The 23598-nt window shown below is 40.5% G+C and overlaps 1 protein-coding gene across 2 annotated transcripts; it reads right to left on the reverse strand.

Annotated features, from left to right (window-relative positions):
• Positions 1 to 4: 4 nt before the first annotated feature.
• On the reverse strand, positions 5 to 23309 carry cherp (calcium homeostasis endoplasmic reticulum protein). 2 transcript variants are annotated; one of them, XM_080887348.1, is made up of 20 exons: positions 23144 to 23309; positions 22413 to 22586; positions 18813 to 18851; positions 16236 to 16405; positions 15619 to 15756; positions 15320 to 15471; positions 12059 to 12170; positions 11776 to 11865; positions 10540 to 10744; positions 9392 to 9555; positions 5212 to 5466; positions 4840 to 5035; positions 4498 to 4739; positions 4057 to 4190; positions 2679 to 2765; positions 2160 to 2312; positions 1493 to 1606; positions 1307 to 1401; positions 999 to 1184; positions 5 to 900 (listed from the first exon to the last, which is right to left on the reverse strand). In XM_080887348.1, exons 1-20 carry the CDS (start codon positions 23166 to 23168, stop codon positions 863 to 865), a joined length of 2769 nt encoding a protein of 922 aa, XP_080743474.1. In that variant the 5' UTR covers positions 23169 to 23309; the 3' UTR covers positions 5 to 862. The 2 variants fall into 2 exon arrangements, with proteins under 2 accessions (XP_080743474.1, XP_080743475.1); XM_080887349.1 differs by lacking the exon at positions 18813 to 18851.
• Between the last annotated feature and the right edge of the window lie 289 nt (positions 23310 to 23598).

Below are 23598 nucleotides of genomic sequence, written 5' to 3' on the forward strand. Positions count from 1 at the left end.
CCCATTGTGAGCTGTCAGAATTGTTTATTTAGATCATGTCTCTACAGTGTGCTTGTGGATAAAAATACAGTGGAATTGTTGAGCTTCATTTTAACACTACAACTAAAAGATATATCTAAAGAGAAGTTGTTACCTGAAAAAGAAAATATCACAATAATAAGCTGCTTAAGAAGAAGATTCACAAGAAGAACAACCATACCTTTATTCTACTTTCGCCTTAAATGCTCAGTTCTCACATATGACATTTCTGTTTTACCAATAGTGATCTGGCCACATCTTATTTTCAGAACCCACTCTTCTGAGACTTTTGACACCTTCCACAGTAAGCAGTTTTCTTTAAGACCAATTCCTCCACAAAAAGGAATAATTTATGAAAAAAAGCACTGCTTTTATTATTTATTAAAGAATTATTTTGACAATCCACCGCAAGTGAAAGAAAAGCACTGCTTTAATACACATTATTCACTTCTATTATGTCCTAAATGTTGAGTGTGACTGAGAGCTCTGTTTTCAGTCTGTAGAATTATGAACACTTACATGAAATATAATAAAATTAAACAGATAGTTATTCGAGGGTCCAAGCTGAACAAAAATGATTTAGCTGACTCCTGTGATGTTGCTATTGTTAGCGTCAATTGTCACATCTACACACTGTACATGTTCTGCTTGGACAAACTTGACTTAGAGGCAGCAAAAGCTCTTTGCACTCTTAGACACTTAAAAATGAATAGTGTTCTCCTTTAGTTTGGACTTTTGGGACTAGTGACAAATCCTGGGTGGAAAACCAACTAAAATTAAAAAAAGTTAGCTCTGTGGTGGCGGTGGTGAGGAGGAGAGGGTTGTTTCACACAATTTGACTGCATCAGTCAGTTGAAGGGGCTTCCTGGGGTTCCCGATTGACTGACCCAGAAAGAAAAACAAACAGAAAAGGAGGAGTTAGATAAGGGACAACCCAATTTATTTTCGTGAGTAATTCCTGAATAAAAGATTTTATGTACCTTCTTCTCTTGCCTTCATGCGAGCTACAAAGTTGTAACTTTTATTCCTGCGATAGTTCTCGTAAGGGTCATCCAGTGAGACCCCCACACCTTTGTACTGGTCCCATTTATCCCTGATATCGCCTCCTTTAATGGGGTCCTGGATGCCCTGTTCTTTAGCCCCCAAGCCCCCTGAGCCACTCCAACCTACAGCAGACAGGAAGTCATTTTAGGTCGCTTCAGAAAATATCCAAAAATATCATTCTTCAAACATCCTTACCGGATTTAAAAAATTCAATAAAATGTAAATCATAATAATTAGAGCGTACCCATCTTCATCAGTAGCTGATGACCTTTGTTCTCCTCCCCTAACCTGGTGTCTGCAGGTAATTTTGAAGAAGTTGTGCCCAGCACTGCTGTGGAACTACAGAAAGCACGAGAGAAATTCATCATTACACTACAGGATAAAGGTTTTTTAGCAAAGCATATGATGAAAGAGTAGTGAAGAAACTCACGGAGGGGAGGAGCTCCGAGATTTTGGGCCACGCCGTCGCTTGGTGGGTGAATGTGAGCGGGATCGAGACCTGGAGCGAGAGTGACTACGAGATGACCTGGATCTACTCCTGGACCTAAAGAGTTTGGTTGAACACAAATTAGGTAACATGAATCACACTTCAGTCATATTCAGCACTCAAAGCCCAAAACACATTCATTATATCCAACAGCATCGTTTTTAAATAAGAGACTTCAATTACAAAAAAAGAAAAAACATTTATTCAGTCAGAGATGCATTGAATTAATGATACACAAAGACTTCCATGTACACGCATTATGCAGAGTCATTATGGCTTCACTGCGTAAACCTAATAGAAATATAATATCAAGAAGCCATTGTCACAGGATCTGCTGTATTTACAGGTCTTTAGTCCAACTCATCAAGTTCCTGGTGTTAAATTTGGCCGTGATTATGTGAAAATATTCCACTTTCATTCCGCGGTAATGTTTGATTGTAAATGATCAAGCGGATTATTAAACAAAATGACCGTGGGAGCTGGGGTAAGCAAACACGATGGAAAATCAAGAACTGGTGGAAATAGAGTGCATTTCATAGCTTGTGAATGAGACCGCAGGTTCTAACAAATCACGACTGAAGGTGCCATGCTTTGATGTGTGGATACAGACCTGGATTGTGAGTAGGAGCGAGAGCGGCTGTGGGAGCGGGAACGTGATGAACGGGAGCGTGACCTGGAGGACTTTGAGGAGTGAGAGCTGGAGCGAGACGAAGACCTCCCTCGGCTGCGAGAGCGACTCCTGGAGCGGCTGCCTCCACGACCACTAGAACCAGTCATCATTGGAGAAATGATAAAACTATCAGAACATACAAAGTTCTGGGTTTAACTGTTTAATACTTTGAAAAGCATAACATCCTCCTTTTAAAAAGACAATTCACTTTATTAAGCACATTTGAAAACAACAATCACTGACCAAAGTGCTGTAAAACTAAAAGAAGAAGCAATAAACATTATTTTATTTCTTTTTTCTGTATTATAAAGATGTGACGTGAATAATGACACCTGGTGACATGATTAGCAAACAACAGTCAAGTTTAAAAAAATCAGTTTAAATATGATGTGTTTTGATATTTGTAGCACAGGAGAGATGGAAAAAGAGAGGATACTCTATTATGAAGGAAAAGCTCACCTGTTACGTTTCTCCTGATCCTTTTTCCTTCTGGCCCTCATCTTAGCCCTGAAGAATTCATACAGGCCGTTCTGCTCCCAGCCTTCACTGAATGAGAAACCAACCACAAATACGTGTAATCACTATTCGCTGCAATTTTTAAACAAAGTAGTAGCACTTCACCCAGTTTCTACAGCAATTTCTGCAGATAAACAGCTACAAAAGACTAAGCGGTACCCAAGGCTGTGCTCCAACTATAGAGGATCACACTTCTCAGACTTTAAAGTCTATCCCAGGTTGCTGGAACGGAGAGTTTGTCTGCTAGTCGGATCTCTCATACAGGAGGAACAATGCGGTTTTTGTCCTGGTTGCGGAACACTCGACCAGGTATAATTCACAAACAAACACCTTAACCTCCACATATGTGAACATCACATTTTGGGTTGTCTAAACCATAATACTAAATTTGCCCAATCAGCCCAAATAGCAGAGAGAAATTAAAAATGCATGCCATGAAAGAGTTCAGGGTTAGGAAGTTAAAGCAGATAACCTGTAAGCTGGAGAGGAAATGTCTCACTAATTTAGTTTCTATAAGGTTAGTAAATCTTACTTACGATTACTGACTGAACAAAACATGAACAACCCTGCATTTCTTTTTAGCACCATAGCCTGGCTGACAAAGAGACCTCGTTTACACCAACTGTAATAGCCATCTTACAGACATATTTCAAAACTAGTCACAGTCCCTACAAGACTTTTCATAGAAGTTCTACCATTACACAACGCGTCAATCTTTAAGTATGATCTATTTCTATTATTTAGCTTTTAGGCCTTTAAGGTAGAGGTAAGAAGCCATTACTTAAAAAGCAGTCATGTGACCCAACTGTTTTAGTATTATATTATAAATGCTTTCCTTAAGCAGCATTATTAATAAGCAGCATACATTTTTATTGGTATTCAGAAGGTAACCAGTTTCATCTACCTATGAGGTCAGATGATATTTATTTCTTCTAGGCTTGCTATTGTAATTGGTTATTATCAGGTAGTTCTTTGCTGAGCATTTCTTCTTCACTCACCACTTTTTACTTTTTATGTTTTTATACAGCACTCTGCAATTTTCACAAGTTATCCTTAACTTTTCCCTTTCCACTGACACCAAGTGCTTGTCAAGAGAAAATGCCAACATTCAGACAGGGTCATCTGATTGTTGGAGTTTTCTCTTTATTATTTTATGGTCTTTACCCAGCATTATATAGTGTCTTGATGTGACTCCTGTTATGATTTGGTGCTATATAAATAAATAAGAGTTAAACTGAATCACCTATTCATCGATTTATATTTTTAAATTCTATTATTAAATTAAGTTTAACTGTCTTGCACAAAAAGTGTGTGTTCGTACCTATTCCTAGGCCGATCATGAGATGGTGGGCTGTAGAAAGCTTCCACAGCAGCTAGCAGGCGATCACTGGGTGGCATGGGTGGAGGTAACCGAATGTCCTTAGGGTCCAGAGGTTTATAGTCACAGTCCTCAAGCTGTACAGTTGACAGTAACAGTAAGACCATAAGGCATGCAAACTTTATTGGGGCTAAATGTGTCTATTCTGGATGCCACTTCAGTACAAAATCCATGCTAAAAACTCTAAAAACCACCACGGTACCTCTTTTTGTGTGGTGTATGAAAAAAACTACACTTGTATGGATGTGTGTGACTGGGAGAAAATAGTAAAACAGCAGTATATAAGAAGTGCATTACTTGAACCATAATGGCAGCTTTTACTGTTTTTTTACATTTGTATTTATTTTCATTCCCCTGTCCTACAATGAGAAGCAGAGGACTTACTTTAACAAGCGGAGCCATGAGACCAGCTGGCAGGTCAAAGTAGGGCACATTTGGCACCAGACTGGGATCATCTTGCACTGGATGCTGGCGATGACGCATGTGAGGTGAATGGCCATTAAAACCATGTGGCGGTGGGCCAAATTCCGGGTGCTGGCCTCCACTCCAGGGAGGATGTTCAGCTCCCATCCCTGGTGGAGGAAGCCTCTGATTGGGATGGTGGTGGGGAGGAGGACCCGGCATATCTGTCAAACATATTTGGAGACTGTTAAAATACACCTGAAAATTAAAAGGCGCAGAAACATGCATCTCCTCTGATCTATGACTCTGAGTCTCTCCGCTAACCTCCAGGATATTCTCCTTGAGCATAGTCAAATCGATGTGGTGTATAGGGTGGTCTGTCATAGTGATGTCTGGGAGAAAAGTCTTCCTGCATAAAGCGAGGGGGAAAACGTCCAAAGCCGTGTGGGGGCGGAGGGGGCTGGTTGAAAGGAGGTGGCTGCTGGTGAGGAGGGAAAGGTCCTCTGAAATGGGGCGGCCTCTGTAAAAATGCAAGTGAAACACCACAATCATTCATGTAAGTAAGAAGCTCTAGCATCTTTGGTGCAACAAAAGAAACTTAAGTCAAATTCAGAAAAGGATGCAGTGTAAATGTAAGTTTTAAATGCAAAGTAAATAGCAGAGGAAGTAAAACCACAGAAATGTTCTCCCACATGCCTGCATGCGTGGAGGGAATGGTGGCTCCCTCTGACCCCAGGGAGGCTGGTCCGGCTGATTTCCCCATGGTGGTTGCTGGTCGTACGAGTTCCAAGATGGAGGAGCGTGCTCAGACCCACCTGGACCACTCCAAGGACCTCCTTCTCTACCAGGACCTCCACTCCAGTTTCCTGGGTCCCGCTGATCATTCCACATCCCCTCATGGCTGTTCCAAGGAGGGCAAGGTGGTGGTGGCTGGTTTGGATCAAAAGGAGGCTGGGGAAGAGCCGAGACAGAAAGGATGTGACCACGACCTGAGCTTGCTAGTAAATTGCAAAGTGAGGAACTGTGATGATTAAGAGACATGTCACTAGATGGGCAAGGCCAAGGTGACAATGTAGTGTGGCTACACTAGTATTCCTTCAGCATTAATGATAGGAATTAGAAAAAGTTAAAAAGCCCACAATGACACGTCCATTCTGTCAGAAGATGTTTTTCTCCTGTAGCTGTCATCCAGAGTGACCCAGGATAGGTCAGCTCAAGTGAGGCCAGTGTGACCGACTTCTATTTCATACTCTTACCTTAGCTCAATGCTGCAGTTCAAAAAGTCAGAAGAGACTTTTTCTTTGACCATTTTCTTGAAGTATTAAACATTTATTATAAATGTTAACCTGGCCAGCAAATATGATCAAATTAGCTGTTTTAACTATTGTCACTCAGTTAATAGCCGCATTAGGCACCTGTTATCATTGATGTAGTGGGTAGTAGACTGTAGCTGGATAAAAGAATAATAACTGCAAGCTAAATAGATGGAATATTGAGTTGTGACACAGCGATTTACAGGGACATGGCGAAGGGTCAGGCTGTTGGCTGTACAGAATAGCTAAAAACTGAGCGGAGAGTATGGAGAACTACTCTACCTGTCAAAGTTTGGACACAGCTTCTCATTTAATGGTTTTTCTTTATTTTCATGACTATTTACATTGTAGATTCTCACTGAAGCGATCTAAACTATTGAATGAACACATATGGAATTATGTAGTAAACTAAAACGTGTGAAATAACTGAAAACATGTTACCAGGTAACAGTCTTGATGTATGCGCAAAGAAATCAGGAAAGTAAATCCCAAAAGGTTTATTCTGCTCCCACACCTCCAGACTCACAAACCGCTTCTTGCCCTGGACCATTCGGACTATCACCCTGCAACCCACCCCTGCCCACCCACGTCACCAGCCTGAGCCATGGTCTGAGTAACCCCCATCACTCCGGCCACTCACACACAAACAGACCAAGTCTTCTCTTTGTCCTACTTCCCAGCATTTTGCAACTGTTTTGCTATCTAATGTGTGCCTAATTTTTTAACATGCTTCTCTTGCTTTGTTTCCATTTTATTCCGACACAGTTGGTGTGGAGCACCCACAATTTTGTCATACATGTACAATGACAATAAAAGGCCTATTCTATTCTAAAAACCATGCCGGGCCAACCTGAGTAGGTACCAGTGGAAAAGAGCTATTAGTTACACAGCAATATGCATAGGCTGCTGGTACAAAACTGAGTATTTCTTTTTCACTTGCTATGTGTTTATAAACCACTTTGCATTAGTTATTATTAATCTCTTTACTTTATAAGATAAAGTGCCTTCAGGGGACTGTTGCTGTGATATATAAAACTGAATGTATGTTAACATTCCTAGCTTATAGCACTGGTGCTACAAAGGTTGCTAGTTTTTGGCACAGCTCAAAAGTTGCAGCACAAGCATGCAATGTGGTGTTTTTCAACATCAACTCTTTAAAATATCTTGTTTCCCACAATGTAAAGAATGTCTGATTTACTCTTTTTTGCTGTTTCTGAGCAGTGCTGACAAAATAAAAGTTGTGCCTTAGCATCGTAAATCAGCCACGTAAACTCCTTTTCCAACTCGCTGTTGTACTTAGAAACTTTTCCTTTGTTGTCAGACGCACCTTCAGTTGGTGCACGTTGTGTTTGTTTTATTCTGATGGGCTGGCTTTCTTTTAAAGGTTTAAAATATCGCCCTGTTTTTTTCAGCGTGAAAACACCTCTTTCAAATTCCATTAGATTCTCTGAGCTGCCGGCACATACTATCTGTCAGTGGACTGGTGGCAAACACAAAGGAAGTGTGGGAACTGTTGTAGAATTTAAGGCTAATTACATTGATACGATAACAATATGTTATAACAACAGACTACAACTCTGTCACATTGTGACCTACTATGGCTTCACAAAATAACAAAGTGGCTTGCAAAGCTGTCACTGTTTCTTGCACGCTCTTAATGTTCACTTAGAGTAAAATCGCCCTCTGTCCTAACTGCCTCTCCAGCTACAGGGTAATGTAGGTTTTAATTAGGGCTGAACAATTATGGAAAATAATCTAATTGCGATTTTTTTGCCCCAATATTGCGATTGCGATGCGATATGCGATTATTTTTTAAGGTCTTTGTCTTCTGTATTATTAAACAAAGACAAGCAATACATCATATAGTATGGCCAATACTATATTACATTAATTTTAAACTGTTCTTTCCTGGAAGACAGACCTCTGTTATGATGACATGAGGTGATGCATGAATTGATGACTGACATTTTTATTTAACTTCTTCAATCACAACAGTATATTTGAACATACACAATAGTTTATTTTTAGCTTACAAACATCTGAGCATAAAGTGCTGACAAGGAACCCTGGTGTAAACATTAAAATGAAAGTCAGTACAATGTGCAGATTGCAGAAATATACATAAAAAAAATCAGTGGCTTTACCACACTCAGTTTTTCGACATCTGTGAACTACTAGACAGTCATTCAATTAAAAAATAATATTAAATAAATAAAACTAATAAATAAAAAATACACACATCTTACTGATCTCTGCAGTCAGTAACATTACACATAAAGTGCAAACATAATAGCAATTGTATAAACACACACACAAACACGCCTTTAAAGTTTAAAGGCGTGAAATTGGACGGTCTAGCCTTCTGATTAGCGTCACCGCTGTCTCAGTGGAGTTTAATAAACTCGGCCGTCTGCTTCTTGCTATCTAAAATATAACCAGACACTGGCGTAAATTCTCGACTGTCTCATACTTCTGTTTAATAAGTTTTCTGTTTGACGTTTAGTCAGCTGTGTGAAAACCAAGGAGGAACCCACCCGGGGGATTAATAGTTTTATTTTATCTAATCTAATAACTTTAATCTCAGCCAAACCGATTTACTCACGAACAAACAAAACACTGAAAAAAGCCCAACAATAACATTTTTAGGTTGTCTAAGTGACTTATATATTACGTTTAACCCGAGCAGCGAAACTCCGCGGTGATCTGAAAATGATGTGCCGGGAGTTGTGCCGTTCTCGGCCGCATCAGTAACCCTCGAGCTCCCGGCTAGCTGTCGAGCTGGTGGGTAGCAGACGCCTCTGAAAACGTCGAAGCACTTTTGCAAATATGGGATATCTTGATAAACCGAGCAGATATTTGATGTTTACACAACTACTTTCTCGCCTGAAAATATTTTAAAAGTTTATTTTGTGACCCAGAAAGATTAGTATGAGTAATTTTAAAACTTAGTAGCGGCCGCCATTGCTGGAAACTGGAGTTTGGCTGGGCCGCGCTATGAATTCTGGGATATGGTAGGCCACGAAGGACACACCCGACCCATCCTTCAAATTCGGGGAAAAGGAGGACGCATTTGTCGGCTACATTCGGAGGAGTCTACGAATTTGGACAGCCTTCGGCGCGTCGCTGTGACGTAATCGGTCTACAAATGCGGCCTCAGGAGGATGCAGCCCATGAATTTGGACATGTCCAGAGTATAATCGCAGCCTTTGCGGTTAGAAAATTGCACTTGATCATGTCGCGATATTATCGCAAATGCGATATATCGTTCAGCCCTAGTTTTAATTGGTTCCCCATTAATATTAAACACCTTTATTTAGGAACTGCATTGTGTGTTTACTTGTGTTATCTTTGCCTAATATTCAAATGTATTTGATGATCTGAAACATTTAAGTGTGATAAACATAAAAAAAAAATAGGAAATCAGGAAAGGCTGTACACACCACTGTAGTTGAGAATATCCAGCAAATATGCACTCTCCTTCTGTATCTTTCAATATTTTCCCTCACTCACTCACACACACAGACACACACACACACAAGAAACACACACAAAAAGGTCTTTACCGGCTGGTTGGGGTTCCAGGGGCTCATATGCTGAGGGTCATACCAGGCAGGCTTTGTGGGGGGTATATCTGAGGGACCACTAGGGTTGCTGGGGTCTGGTGGTCTGGATGAAGATCCATCAAACTCTCCCGGAGGAGGACCTGATATGGGAAGCTTTACATCTCCTGAACACAAAAAAGAGACATCATAAAACAAACATACATGGACTTGGTCAGGTTTAGCTACATTGCTGTCTGTATTATTGCTGAAGTCCTAAATTATCACCTTTAAAGTGTTTGTGCTAAAACGTCATGTACAGTAACACGGGCATGGAGACCAGCACTGACTGGCAGATGACATCAATTCAACATATAAGACTTTAAGAATGCATAAGCATCTACCTAAAATCTATTTAATCTATCATCTGTGATTATATTGTATTGGTCATCTCCCTTAAATAAACAGGCAGCCTTAAAGTGTGAAATATTCATCGACAAAAACACAGAAATGTGTCTATTGTTTCATTGGCTGATAGTGCCCCACAGGCCTCAATTGAAACAGACTAACAAGCAGCGGGCAAGGCAGCCCAGGCAGGGAAATGTTGCTTTTAGAGACATAAAATGAGTCGCAAAGTCTATATCAGGGGTAGGCAACTCCAGGTCTCAAGGGCCTGCAGGTTTTAGATATCCCCCTGGGTCAACACACCCGAATCAAATGATTAGTTCACGCCATGTTTAGAAAGAGAAATTTTGAGCATGAATCAGATCCCTGCATCTCTCCCCTGTTGGATCCTTTGTTTGGTGAATTCCTCACCACAACACCATCAGTGCCTTGTACTGAATTGTAAGTACTTGTAAGAATAAACTGCTCACAAGACAACTCCAGCAGTATAACCTCCTTTATCTAATGCACAAAATTTCCACAACAGGATCAAATACTGAAAATCAGTTTATAACTTTTATGTATTTATGTGTTTTTTCTGTATTGTTGTATCTTTCCATTAAAATTAAACTACCATAAAAATTACAGACTGTTAATTTCTTTGCAAGTGACCAAACTCGCAAATTCAGCAGAGGATCAAATAATTATTTCCCCAACTGTATAAGCAGTTGACATGAGCTCATGCATGAGGCTGTGCCTCTGCTTTGGTTGAGTGTTTTTCCACTCACCAGCTTGCGTAGTCATAGGGGGGGGCTTTTCCGGTTCAGCTGGGGCAGCTAGCTGTCCTACAGGGGCAGACTGCGGTTGTGACTGATGTTGCTGCTTCAGACTAGCAACAAACTCATCATGCTGAGTCTTCAATGCCTGGATCTGCTGCTGGAAGGCCAACTGGACTGGCTGCACCACTGCAGCATATTCTGTTATCAGGGACGCCTGAAAGAAACAACAAAATACCAGATAAAGTCTATGGTGGGAAAAATACAAAAAAAAGCCATGAATGGGGCCGGGTAATATGAGGAAAAACACACACACACACACACACACACACACACACACACACACACACACACACACACACACACACACACACACACACACACACACACACACACACACACACAAATCTAGATCGATCAATAGATCGATATATAGATAGATACATATATATTGTTTTGATTATGTTACTCCTGTTATCCGGGGTGATGCACACCTGACTACTTTCTGACAGATTCCAACGACTGCTGCTGGTCCATAGAGCCGTAGTTGTTGGGAAGAAGGTCACATTTATTAGCTACTGGGATATATTTTCTCTTGCTGATATGTAGAACTCCGACAGCACTTTTTCTTTTTGGCTGTGTGGGGAGGTGTTGACATGCTGAGTTGAAAACATTCTTCATTTTGCAGGGGATGACTTTTCAGGTGGTGGAATACGTTCGTGGTATTGCTACCTTTTGCAGCAATAACTTTACGGCATCTTTTGCAAATTACGGCATTTTGTTTGATATCCTTATGAAATCCAAACCACTGCCAGATTATTGATCCAGGGCTGTTTCTCTTTGGAACTAGCTCGTCTGACTTTTCTTCAATTATAGTCTCATTCCCTTGCTCATCTGAAACTTCTGCTATCACCATATTTTCCGCCATCTGGTAGTATAAAAACACACATGCTCAGCGCAGTGTCCCAGGTAGAAAATTTTCCAGTTTGGAGGGGGGATGCATTCACAGCATGTGGGATAAAAACGCCTGACATTGCTTCCTGTCACAGGGGCCTGGAGGCTAACCCAACAAGGGGAGGGCTACAAGCTGGACAGATCAACAGTCTGTGGCAGAGACCTTCTTACTGTGAAGCAACAGTGGTAACCACTGCAACACCATAGTGCCCAATACTTACACAACAAAAATCCTGAAAGTGAAATATTTGGGTCCAACTCTAAAATCTGATTGTTAAGACATGTTCCTGTCACCTGGTACTGGCCAAGGCCCAGTGCTGGATTCTGGAGCTGTTGAATGGTCTCCTCATCAAAGTACCCATTTTTCTCCCAAAGCTGCAACAACTGTGAAGGGAGAAGGAATGTCAGAAACAGAAACCTTTTTCCGTTCAATAAATGGAGGAGAAAAAACTTCCTTTTAATCACCAGATCTAAGCTACTAATAAACTGATATGAATGAATATTCATAGCTGAAGCTGCTATAGCAAAGAAAAACCAGTTAGTGTGTTAGACTTGGAAAATATGTGTCTGTATTTACCCTGGTGATCTTCTGCTGTTTTTCTTCCTCTACAGCTAGAAAGCTTGTGCAGTAGATTGGAACAACAACTTTCTGCAGCGCTGCCAACAAGTCCTTCTGCTGCTTCCGCTGGCTGTGTAAAACATTAAAAGAATCACAAACAAAACATTGAGGCACATACAGTGGGGCAAAAAAGTATTTAGTCAGCCACCGATTGTGCAAGTTCCCCCACCTAAAATGATGACAGAGGTCAGTAATTTGCACCAGAGGTACACTTCAACTGTGAGAGACAGAATGTGAAAAAAAAAATCCATGAATCCACATGGTAGGATTTGTAAAGAATTTATTCGTAAATCAGGGTGGAAAATAAGTATTTGGTCAATAACAAAAATACAACTCAATACTTTGTAACATAACCTTTGTTGGCAATAACAGAGGTCAAACGTTTACTATAGGTCTTTACCAGGTTTGCACACACAGTAGCTGGTATTTTGGCCCATTCCTCCATGCAGATCTTCTCGAGAGCAGTGATGTTTTGGGGCTGTCGCCGAGCAACACGGACTTTCAACTCCCGCCACAGATTTTCTATGGGGTTGAGGTCTGGAGACTGGCTAGGCCACTCCAGGACTTTCAAATGCTTCTTACGGAGCCGCTCCTTTGTTGCCCGGGCGGTGTGTTTTGGATCATTGTCATGTTGGAAGACCCAGCCTCGTTTCATCTTCAAAGTTCTACTGATGGAAGGAGGTTTTGGCTCAAAATCTCACGATACATGGCCCCATTCATTCTGTCCTTAACACGGATCAGTCGTCCTGTCCCCTTGGCAGAAAAACAGCCCCATAGCATGATGTTTCCACCCCCATGCTTCACAGTAGGTATGGTGTTCTTGGGATGCAACTCAGTATTCTTCTTCCTCCAAACACGACAAGTTGAGTTTATACCAAAAAGTTCTACTTTGGTTTCATCTGACCACATGACATTCTCCCAATCCTCTGCTGTATCATCCATGTGCTCTCTGGCAAACTTCAGACGGGCCTGGACATGCACTGGCTTCAGCAGAGGAACACGTCTGGCACTGCGGGATTTGATTCCCTGCCGTTGTAGTGTGTTACTGATGGTGACCTTTGTTACTTTGGTCCCAGCTCTCTGCAGGTCATTCACCAGGTCCCCCCGTGTGGTTCTGGGATCTTTGCTCACCGTTCTCATGATCATTTTGACCCCACGGGATGAGATCTTGCGTGGAGCCCCAGATCGAGGGAGATTATCAGTGGTCTTGTATGTCTTCCATTTTCTGATGATTGCTCCCACAGTTGATTTTTTCACACCAAGCTGCTTGCCTATTGTAGATTCACTCTTCCCAGTCTGGTGCAGGTCTACAATACTTTTCCTGGTGTCCTTCGAAAGCTCTTTGGTCTTGGCCATGGCGGAGTTTGGAGTCTGACTGTTTGAGGCTGTGGACAGGTGTCTTTTATACAGATGATGAGTTCAAACAGGTGCCATTCATACAGGTAACGAGTGGGGGACAGAAAAGCTTCTTACAGAAGACGTTACAGGTCTGTGAGAGCCAGAGATTTTCCTTGTTTGAGGTGACCAAATACTTATTTTCCACCCTGATTTACCAATAAATTCTTTACAAATCCTACCATGTGAATTCATGGATTTTTTTTTTCACATTCTGTCTCTCACAGTTGAAGTGTACCTCTGGTGCAAATTACTGACCTCTGTCATCATTTTAAGTGGGGAACTTGCACAATCGGTGGCTGACTAAATACTTTTTTGCCCCACTGTAATCCATTACAATACTACAATGAATGAGCAATGCCTGGCTCCTGCATGCTGACCCACAGCATGGGCAAAGCTGTGTGCTGAGCCCTCTCCTGTACACCTCCCTCCTCCAATTCAACAGTTATTGGCCTCATCAGCAGAGGGGACAAGACTGCGTACAGGGAGTGGGGTAAAAAAACTGGCAGAATGGTGTTGAGCAGAACACAACCTTCTGCTCAACACCATCAAAACTAAGGAGTTAGTGATTGACTTCAGCAATCAGAACATGTTGCTCTCCACATCAACGGGGACTGTAATCAGCAAGTGTCCTCCTTTAAGTTCCTGGGGACCTGTCATGAACCACTAACAACAACATGGCCGTTAAAACCGTTAAAACCAACAAGGACACCACATCCTTAAGATGCTAAAAGGAACCATCTGGATAAGAAACTGTTGGTGGCTTTTTAATTGCAGCACCACAGAGAGTGTCCTGACCTACAACAATGCCTGGTATACTTATGGCTTGGTGGCAGAAAAACATGCAGAGGGTCATTAGACAGCGCAAAAGATCATTGGCTGGACCTTACTCTGGAGAGATGAGAAAACTTCTGCCGAATTTTCTCACCCGTTCAACAAAACGCCCAGGACAGCCAGGTTGAGAAACCGCTTTTATCCTGCCATCAGAACACTGAATGCTAAGCTCAGTTAATGGGCTGAGTGAGCTTCACTCATCAGCCCCATCTGCAATATTCCTGTGTAATATAAAACAGTCAAAGGTGCACCTTACAGAGACCAACAACTAAACTACATAACTAAGAGTCAAATTATTAGAATTCTCTCACAGTTTGGTACCTCAATTATTCTTTAAAAAAGGATGGAAAACAAAAAAAACATGAAAAAACCTTCCTAACTGGAACATGAAAAAAAAAATATCTCCACTATTCTGACATATTACCTGTTTCAAGCTGTTCCCATACACTTTAAACTATGGAGAACCAGAAGAGCCACGCAAACCTTTGGCTTATTTGAAGCGTGTCAAGCAGGTTTCAGAGCTAATCACATAGAAACAGCTTTAATGAAGGTTACAAATGATCTTCTTATGGCCTCTGACAGTGGACTCCTCTCTGTGCAGCGTACAATACTGTTGACCATAACATTGTCTGGCTATTAGAGCATACTGTAGGTATTAAAGGTACTGTGCTGCAGTGGTTTGCATTCTATATATCTAACAGACTCCAATTTGTTCATGTAAGAGTCCTCTTCACATACGAAGGTTAATTATGGAGTTCAGTGCTAATGATGCCAGGACCAATTGTGTTTACATTATACATGCTTCCCTTAGGCAGTATCAACAGAAGGCGTAGAAAAAAAAACAAACAAACAGGAAAGAGAAAGGCAGTGAGGAAAATTGATTTTACCCTCTTTCAGATTACTTATAATGCTACTCCATTATTAGTTTTCTCACGGATAAAGTACACAAGTAAACTACATGGGTTCATGAGTGTATTTAGGTTTGGGTACCAGTGATGAAGAACGTCATTTGTTAAGTAGATAAGATGTAGGCGCAGCTCAAAATGAGCTGTATCAGCAGTGATGCGGTTGCGTAGATGTGATGTCATCAGTTCACAGTGCTGTGGGGTCTTGGCATTATTGAACATCCAGTTCTTACCAGCCTGAGGAAGAAAAACAAAAGTGAAATGTAAATAGCTCTAATTATAATAACTCTTTACATGAAGGAATTGTACAAAGAGAAAGCCAATGGGAGGAATGATTTCCTGTGTGGCCCTGATTCATAGAAAATCCTATCGTTATGTCCTTACCGAGATGGCATCTTTGGTGCAGGTGTCTATAATGGGTTGAAGCAGGTTGTCAAATTCTGTTATGTCCAACTGTGTTTCCAGCAGCAGCTTTTGGGTCTGCTGCTCCATAGCTAAAGTAATGGCTGCAGTGACCTGTTCCTACATTGAGAAAGCATTAGAAAATTTATTGGTCAACATTGGTCTTGTGATGTCCCCTCAGCCACTTGTACCACATCCACCCAGACCTCCCTCTCCCCGGCCACCTCCCCCAGCTTCTCCGAGGGAACGCCTTGGTGTTCCCAGACCAGCCGAGAGATATAATCTCTCCAGCGTGTTTATTTCTTGTATCACATGCTCTTCGTTATTATTTTGTTTAATGCATGGAGCGATAACGACTTCATTTCTCTCCAAGCATTCAAGAGTGGGTCCCAGTTTTGTTAGTACAGAGAGTTACTCTTCTGTAAAGAAGTTATATGTGCAAAACCGAAATTGTCATGCCCTCACAAAAAATTCTCCAATCAACTCCGGACAACTGAAACATTCAGCAAAGACAGACTTCAAAACAAAAACGTTCATCAACAACCAGTACACGGGAATAAATGTTCCTGGAGGGAAGGCTATGCTTCTTTCCACTTCACCTGTCTGAGCGTGTGCAGATGCTGCTCCTGCTGCTGCAGATTCCACTGGCTCTGTTGAATGAGCTCATCTATAGCAGGCGCAGAGGGTGGAGGTATTGGAGGTGGAGCAATCATCGGCATCAGTGGAGGAGGGATATCAACCACATCTTTTGTACCAGGGTTGTATATTTCTGCACAAACAAACAAACAAGCAAAAACAGGACTGAATGTTCAGTCCTTAAGACGAAGTGTTTCTTTTGTATAGCTGCTGCTGATGACAACATGATGGCCATGAACATAATTAATAAATCATGAAGAGAAAAAGAAATACTGCTAATCTGCCAATATGGTTTTCTGAGGAAGAAATAAAACATGGCCTACATGAAATGTTCCAAGTAGAGGAGTGAACACAATTTAAGACATGCAATCAGTATCAACACATCCCCTCCTGGTACTGCTGATTGCTGCAGAAACAACTGGTGCGCTGAGGTAACCTGTTGGCATCGCCACAAACTCAGGCTGGGCTGCTCGATTAAATCAAAATACATTTCTGTTGTACCAAGACTTCCGAGAATGTATGGACACGGTGAATTTTAAGACAGAATGCAATATTTGCAAATCTCTTAAATCCTTGCTTTATTCACAACAGAACACAGATGCTTAATCTGAGAACATCTACAGTTTTATAAGGTAAATGGACAGTACTTATTTAGCATTTTTTTACTCTGAGCTTTTTACTACAAGTCCCATTCACCTAATGTCAAACATAGTCACAGAGGTGCTTTTTTTCTTTCCCTAACCTTGTCTAACATTCACACACAACTAGGGTTTCAATAGCTTGTCCAAGAATACGTAAACGTGCAGAATGGGGAAGCCGAGGAGTGAACCAAGCTTCTGATTGGTAGACAACCCGCTATACCTGCTGAGCCACATCACCCTAAGAAAAATATTTGCTAATTTTAAATTTGATGGCATCTACAACAGAAGCAAAAATTGGCAGAGTTTCAACAATGTTCAAAAAACTATCTAAAAACTGAGAAACAATTTCATACATAATATTGTTAAAAGATTTCCAGAGAATCTAGAGAAATCACTGTGCACAAGGGACAAGGTAGGAAATCAGTATTGGATGTCCACGACCTTCAAATACTGCAATAAAACCAGGCATGGTTCTGTGACGGAAATCTGTGCATGGGCTCAAGAACACTCCCAGAAATCACTGTGTGAGAACACAGCTCACAGTCCCCTCAACAAACGCAGGTTAAAGCTCTATCATGAAAAGTAGACACATATGAACATGATCTAGAAACATTGCTGTCTTCTCAGGACCAAAGCTCACTTAAAATGGGCCGAGGCAAAATAGAAAACCGCTCAGAGGTCAGATGAATCAAAGTTTGAAATTGTTTTTGAAACTATGAATGCTGCTCTTCCAGACTAAAGAGGAGAGGGAACATCTGGCTTGTCATCAGCAGTCAGTTCAAAAGCCTGAATCCTTGATGGCAGAGGATGCATTAGTGTCAAATTATTTGACAGCATGTATATTTGGAAAGGTAGTATCAATACTGCAAGGTATATGCAATATTAGCTTTCCTAAAATGATACTTTTAGGATACGCTTTGCAATGTTTACCAAAGCCAAACTGAACTATTCTTTAAAGTTACAAAGTTACAAGTACAGACAGAGGACTTCAAAGGACTACGTTCAATTTGTAATGCAGAATAAATGTTAGAAATGTTTTGTGGATTGTACCAAGCCAATTTTTCCACTGCTGGAATTTCAACTAATAGAGAACACATTAAATATGTTAACAGTCTTATTGCTGGCCCTTTATCACCAAAGATATTAATGCAGTAAAATTCATTTTATAGAACAAAAGTGAAACAAAGCCAAGTAAATGTTATCACTTAATAATATAAAATGTTCAGAACATAATCATAAACTTTTCAGTAATTACAGGAGGATTACATTTGTATTACTGGATAAATAAAACTGTATTCATCCCATATTTGGGAATTATTTTATTACAGCATTTGAACTGATGATAATAATCATAAAAAAGAAGAACAACAACAACTTTGTCTTAGCTTAACATTTAGCTTCTGATGCCACTTGCCAATAATATCTGTAATACTATAGTACTGACTGTAGTACTAATTTGAGTACCAAGAAATAAACAAGCTGATCTGGGCCAAGACTTTTCCAAAAATGAGGAAAATAATGCAGAAACTAGTTCAACCAATACTGACATTTTTTAAATTGTGCAGCCCTTATTCTACAGCTGCCCTGAGCAGAAGCATGTTACAGACAAACAGGACAAACAACACCCTGCTCTGTTTGTGTCTGTGTCTTTGTATCTGTGCATGTAATCAAACCTGCTTCGAGATGGAGGATTAAGCATTTTAATCAAGATCATTAAGAAGGTATGGCCAAGAGAAATTCACTGAAAAAGCAAAAAAATGTGAACATGCAAAATGAAAACAAAGCAAAGTATTTTAAAGCACAAATGTTGTGTCATCTGGCAAAAAAGTGCATAACAACATGTGACTTTCCAAATAGAATTTTTAAATGTATCTGAAAATTCTGATTTTAAATAAATACCTTTAGATTTATACTCCTCCCCATCGTGGGTAGAGGGATCTAAGTGGAGAAAGGCAAACTTTAATGCATTTCAGTGGTATCACACAACTGACAGAAGAACACCATGCAAAACTAAACACTCTGCTTCTAGTATCAGGCTGCTAATTAGGTGACTATGTTTCAGTAATCAAAGCCAACTGTAGGACAGTAAATAATGTAATTTACTCTCATATTAAGTTCACTTCTTTGTAAAGCATCTATGCCAAGAAAATATTTGTGTTTTGCTCAAAGAACTGCTGTCCTCACAATAAGGACGTGACTGGATTGCTCCTCATGCAAGAATATGAGAAGGTTCTCTAAAGCAGCATTTGCTGAAGCTGCATGTGGGAAGTTTCATATATTTTTACTGCTTTTTAAAGATTTAATTTGTGCATAGTTAGTACAATTACTATTTTGACTTCTTTTGAAAAGTAATATTTCAGTGATATTTCTTACTAGATTTTAAAATATAAATAAAAGTATGTAGCCGGCTGGAAGCCGTTCAGTCCCTGCTCTGAGGAAGAAGCACCTCACTTCAACAAGCCGACACCAAACTAACCCCTTTGTTCCTGCTCTTTTTCTTCAGGTTGCAGCAGTTCTGGGCGCTGCTTCCAGTTTAAACACAGTCTGCCTTGTGCCCCCCTTGATTCTTGGGGACGGACTGGCTGAGGTTTAATAAACTGGTAGGACAATGTTGGGAGGGTGTGCTCATGACAGAGTCATGTACTATACATCAACTATACTCTGACCATCTCTCCTTGCTAATGATACTGACCTACAAACCCCTCATTTGCAGAACTAAACCAACCAACAGAATGATTAAGACCTTGTCTACTTCAAGATTGCTTTGAATAAACAGACTGGAGCACTTTTATGGACTCTGATGTAGAAGTGTACAGATTATTTGTTCTATACTACATCAACTTCTGCACTGACCTGGTCATCACATTGAAACTAATCAAAGTGTTCTGAAACCAGAAACCCTGGGTCAATAAAGAGGCCAGAGAGCTGCTTAAAATCAGGGATGTTGCTTACAAAGCCCAGGACACGGCATCTTATAGCCTAGCAAAAGCAAATCTCAAACACAGGTACAATGCAGGTACAATGATGCAAGCGAAATCTACCTCCATCCCCTACCAGCCCAGCCTGAACTGTCATTGGAAAGAAATGACATTAGGAGTGTTATTGCAGAGAATTAAACCCAGAAAGGATACAGAACCTGATGGTGTTCTGGAGTGTGTTCTGCAGACCTGCACTGACCACCTTGCAGAGGTTTTTACTAACATCTTTAACCTCTCTTTGATTTCTGGGAGTGCACAACATGCCTCAAAACTACAACCACTGTGCCCATTCCAAAACAAAGAACTAAGAGCAGCCTAAATGACTATCATTCAACTACACATACCCTGATGATAGCAAAATGCTTTGAAAGACTGATTGTGGCTCACATTAAGTGATCACAGCCACTCTGGACCAGAGTCAACAGAAGAAGCCATCAGCCTTACACTCTATACCACCTTAGAGCACTTCAACAAACAGGCAGGTACTGTAGAATGCTCCTCCTGGACTTCAGTTCTGCTTTCAATACCAGTGTCCCCGCAAACTGGTGTCCAAACTCCCAAACCGTCTCAGCCCGACCATCTTTAGGTGGACCCTGTATTTCTTAACCAACTATCCCCAGACTGTCAGGATGGGCAAATGCGCATCCTCCACCCTCAATGTACCAAAGGGATGTGAGCTGAGCCCTGTTCTGTAAGACCTGTTCAACCTTCAAACGTGACAAACACCATCATCAAGTTTGCGGACAACACACAGTCATTGGCCTGATCTCCATTAACAACAAGACTGCAGAGAAAAAGTGTAGAGCCTAATCGCCTGGTGCCCCATCAACAACTTATACTACACAGCAGCAAAGCCAAGGAGACTGTGGTGGATTTCAGACAGTCAAGAACAGAACTTGACCCTATGTACATCAACTATACTCAAATGCTGCTACACACATACACACAGTCTACACATGCTTGCTAGCCTTCCTATTACAACTTCTGTGTAATAGCACTACACTGCTATACTGTGAAACTTGCACATACAACTTGTGAAGTCATTACTAAATTTTCATAATGTTCTTAACTTTGCACATAATTTTTATGACCTTGTACGTATTTTGTATTCTTTTATTCTATTAATTATTTTCTTCTTCATGTGTACTTTTAAATATTTGCATTTTGCACATTTTTTGAATATTTTGCATGGACAGGGGTTGCGAAAATGTTGTTATTTTGTTGTCCTACACAACAATAATAAAAACACCAAACTTGAATCATAAATACCGGCAGTCGCCAGTGCTACCCTCAGCCTTCTAACAGACCTATGGTATCAGTTTCAAAATCCTGTCATCTTGTTCTCAAAGTATGGCATTCATTTTTACTAGATGCACCTGTGGTATCAATTTGAAAATCCTAGGGGACTTCCCTCTTGCGGTATTGCATCCACAAGATTCTCAGAAGATTTGACCTCTGACCTTAACAGGGTAACAAGAAACCCCATCAGCCTTTTACGGCTGAGTGATAAAAGGAATGTCAGCAGCACCTGTACAACAGAGGCACTAGACTCAGACAGTTCAAACTGGGAGGTAAAATACACGTATTACTTCCCATTTGCAATCCAAAATTACTCGCCAACTGACAAGGACCCTTTATGGCCATTTGGCGAGTGGGGGACATAGATTGTGAAGTGGGGTGGACACAGGATTGGTGCCACACAAGTATACCACCTCAACCTCCTAAAAGCATGGAGAGTGACAGAATTTTGGAACTTGTTGTATGTCTCCTTGAAGACTGCCGAAAAAGCTGTATGTGTAGACAGCGCACTGTAAGATAGTACAAAACAGTGCTTCATCTACTAATCCTCCTACCCAAATGTCTGATATGAAAATTATTCTTTGGACCCCACCAATGTGTCTTTGATTATTGAAGAGATTCTAAATTTAAAGATTTGTATTTTCAAATTTAGCTTCAACAGTTCCTTCCACAGTTCCTTGCCAGGTTGTTATTAAGCCAGACCAAAGTGTCATTTGGACACCTTTTATCCTGTAGTGAGATTCCAAATCCACTGTCTTTAGTGCATTTAGTGACTGATATCCTTGTTCTGCTTTTGGGGAGATTTTCTGTGAGCTAGAGAACTGACTCTGCAGCTCACGAAGGCTGCAAGCAGAACAAGGACTACTGTTGCAAGGTGATGATATAAAGGGAGTCTTAAAGCCTTTAATCAAAAGGAAAACCCATGCCTAAAACAGATTCACATTACCAATACAATGTTGGACTGTTCAATTAACAGTTTCACCCCAAAACAGAAAAGTAAATAATTCTGCCAACATATCTGGTGCATGTACTGGGTTGTTTTGTTTTTTTCGCTTTTATCTGTAAAAACTGTTTTTTTATTACATTTTTTTTAGTTTGAATATTTCAATCATAGTAAGAAATCCAAAGTGCTGAACATCAAATGAACTTAATATTGCAATACTAAATTGACCTCTATGTGAAAATTCTGTTTTTATCCTGACGTGTCAGTTTAACTACATACGTTGCTGTTGCTCCATAGCAAGTTTGTACTTGTAGTAACTGAAGTATTCGCCCCCAAAAAGGAAGGAAAACTTAGGGTTGTCCTTCTGTTTTTCCATCGTCATCTTCTCAAACTCTGGGCCATTTCGGGCAACAAACTGGGCCAGCTTATCAATCACATTTCGAAGCTCCTGATCTGTACAAAAAAAAAAAAAGACATAAATACAGTGAAAAATGTTGTTGTAAAAACCTCAAAACAGAGACACTGAAACAGACAGAAATAATAGTGTCTAAAGTGCTTTTAAAAAAACAAATAAAACAGATTTAGAAAATAATGAATTTCTTCTGAAACAGAAACATCTAGGAAAGAGGTTGCATAATCATTATTTCCATATTCCTACATAGTATTATTAAATCAGTTGGCTGTAATTCTACTCTTAATCGTGCTGCTGTAGCACAAAAATATCTATAAGGGATCTTCTTTCTATGGGGGTTCTTTTTCTTAAAAGCCAGCAGCCGTGAAAAGTTGGAACAACTAACGTTTACTCTCCATTACTGGATTATTTCTACACTATTTTTCACGTTAGTTGGTGCAATGCTTACACACAGAGCCTGGTTAAACATTCATCCACTTGTGATCGGTGACCTTAATCAATATGCTAAATCCAATGGTTTTGTTAGCTATGTAGCAGATAGCACGGGTGCTCGCTTACGTTGAATCGAAATTTAAAATAGCTGTGGTGTACGGCTCACCTTCGGGAGGACTGGGGATATCCATGTTTAACTTCTGTTCCAGCGAACCACTTAGCCAGAATATGTATGTAAAAACTCGGCCAAATTCTTTACTTTTTCAGAAAAAGGTATATCAAATTCCCCCAAAATCACTTGCATTGCCGCTGCTACGCACAGGAAATGCGATACAGAAACAGCGCCACAAAAGATGGCTATGGAATTGTCTCCAGCGCCCCCTGCGACTGGGAGGAGTGTTCGCGCCTTGCTCGTTTGGGTGGGTTGATGGTTGCAGTTGCGAGTAAACGTCCAAAAATGAAAATATTTTTATTTAACTATAAGTAAGATACTAAAAAAATACAACATTTTAAAATATCTTTAGTCCTGATATTTATTATATAGGCTTACAAATCCTATCCTAGAAAACATGGTTGAAACCCCGTAGTTTCTCTTCCTGGTCAATATAGGAGGCAAAACCT

This window comes from Rhamphochromis sp. 'chilingali' (genome assembly GCF_963969265.1).
Source record: "Rhamphochromis sp. 'chilingali' genome assembly, chromosome: 7".
Lineage (NCBI taxonomy): Eukaryota > Metazoa > Chordata > Actinopteri > Cichliformes > Cichlidae > Rhamphochromis > Rhamphochromis sp. 'chilingali'.

Excerpts from the sequence above, each read along its gene's own strand:
- cherp (XM_080887348.1), bottom strand. The coding sequence starts at position 23,168 with ATGGATATCCCCAGTCCTCCCGAAG. Across the intron at positions 11,866-12,058 it reads AACAGCAGAAGATCACCAGG|TTGTTGCAGCTTTGGGAGAA; the intron begins GTAAATACAGAC and ends CTCCCTTCACAG. Across the intron at positions 1,607-2,159 it reads CGCTCCTACTCACAATCCAG|GTCCAGGAGTAGATCCAGGT; the intron begins GTCTGTATCCAC and ends CAAACTCTTTAG.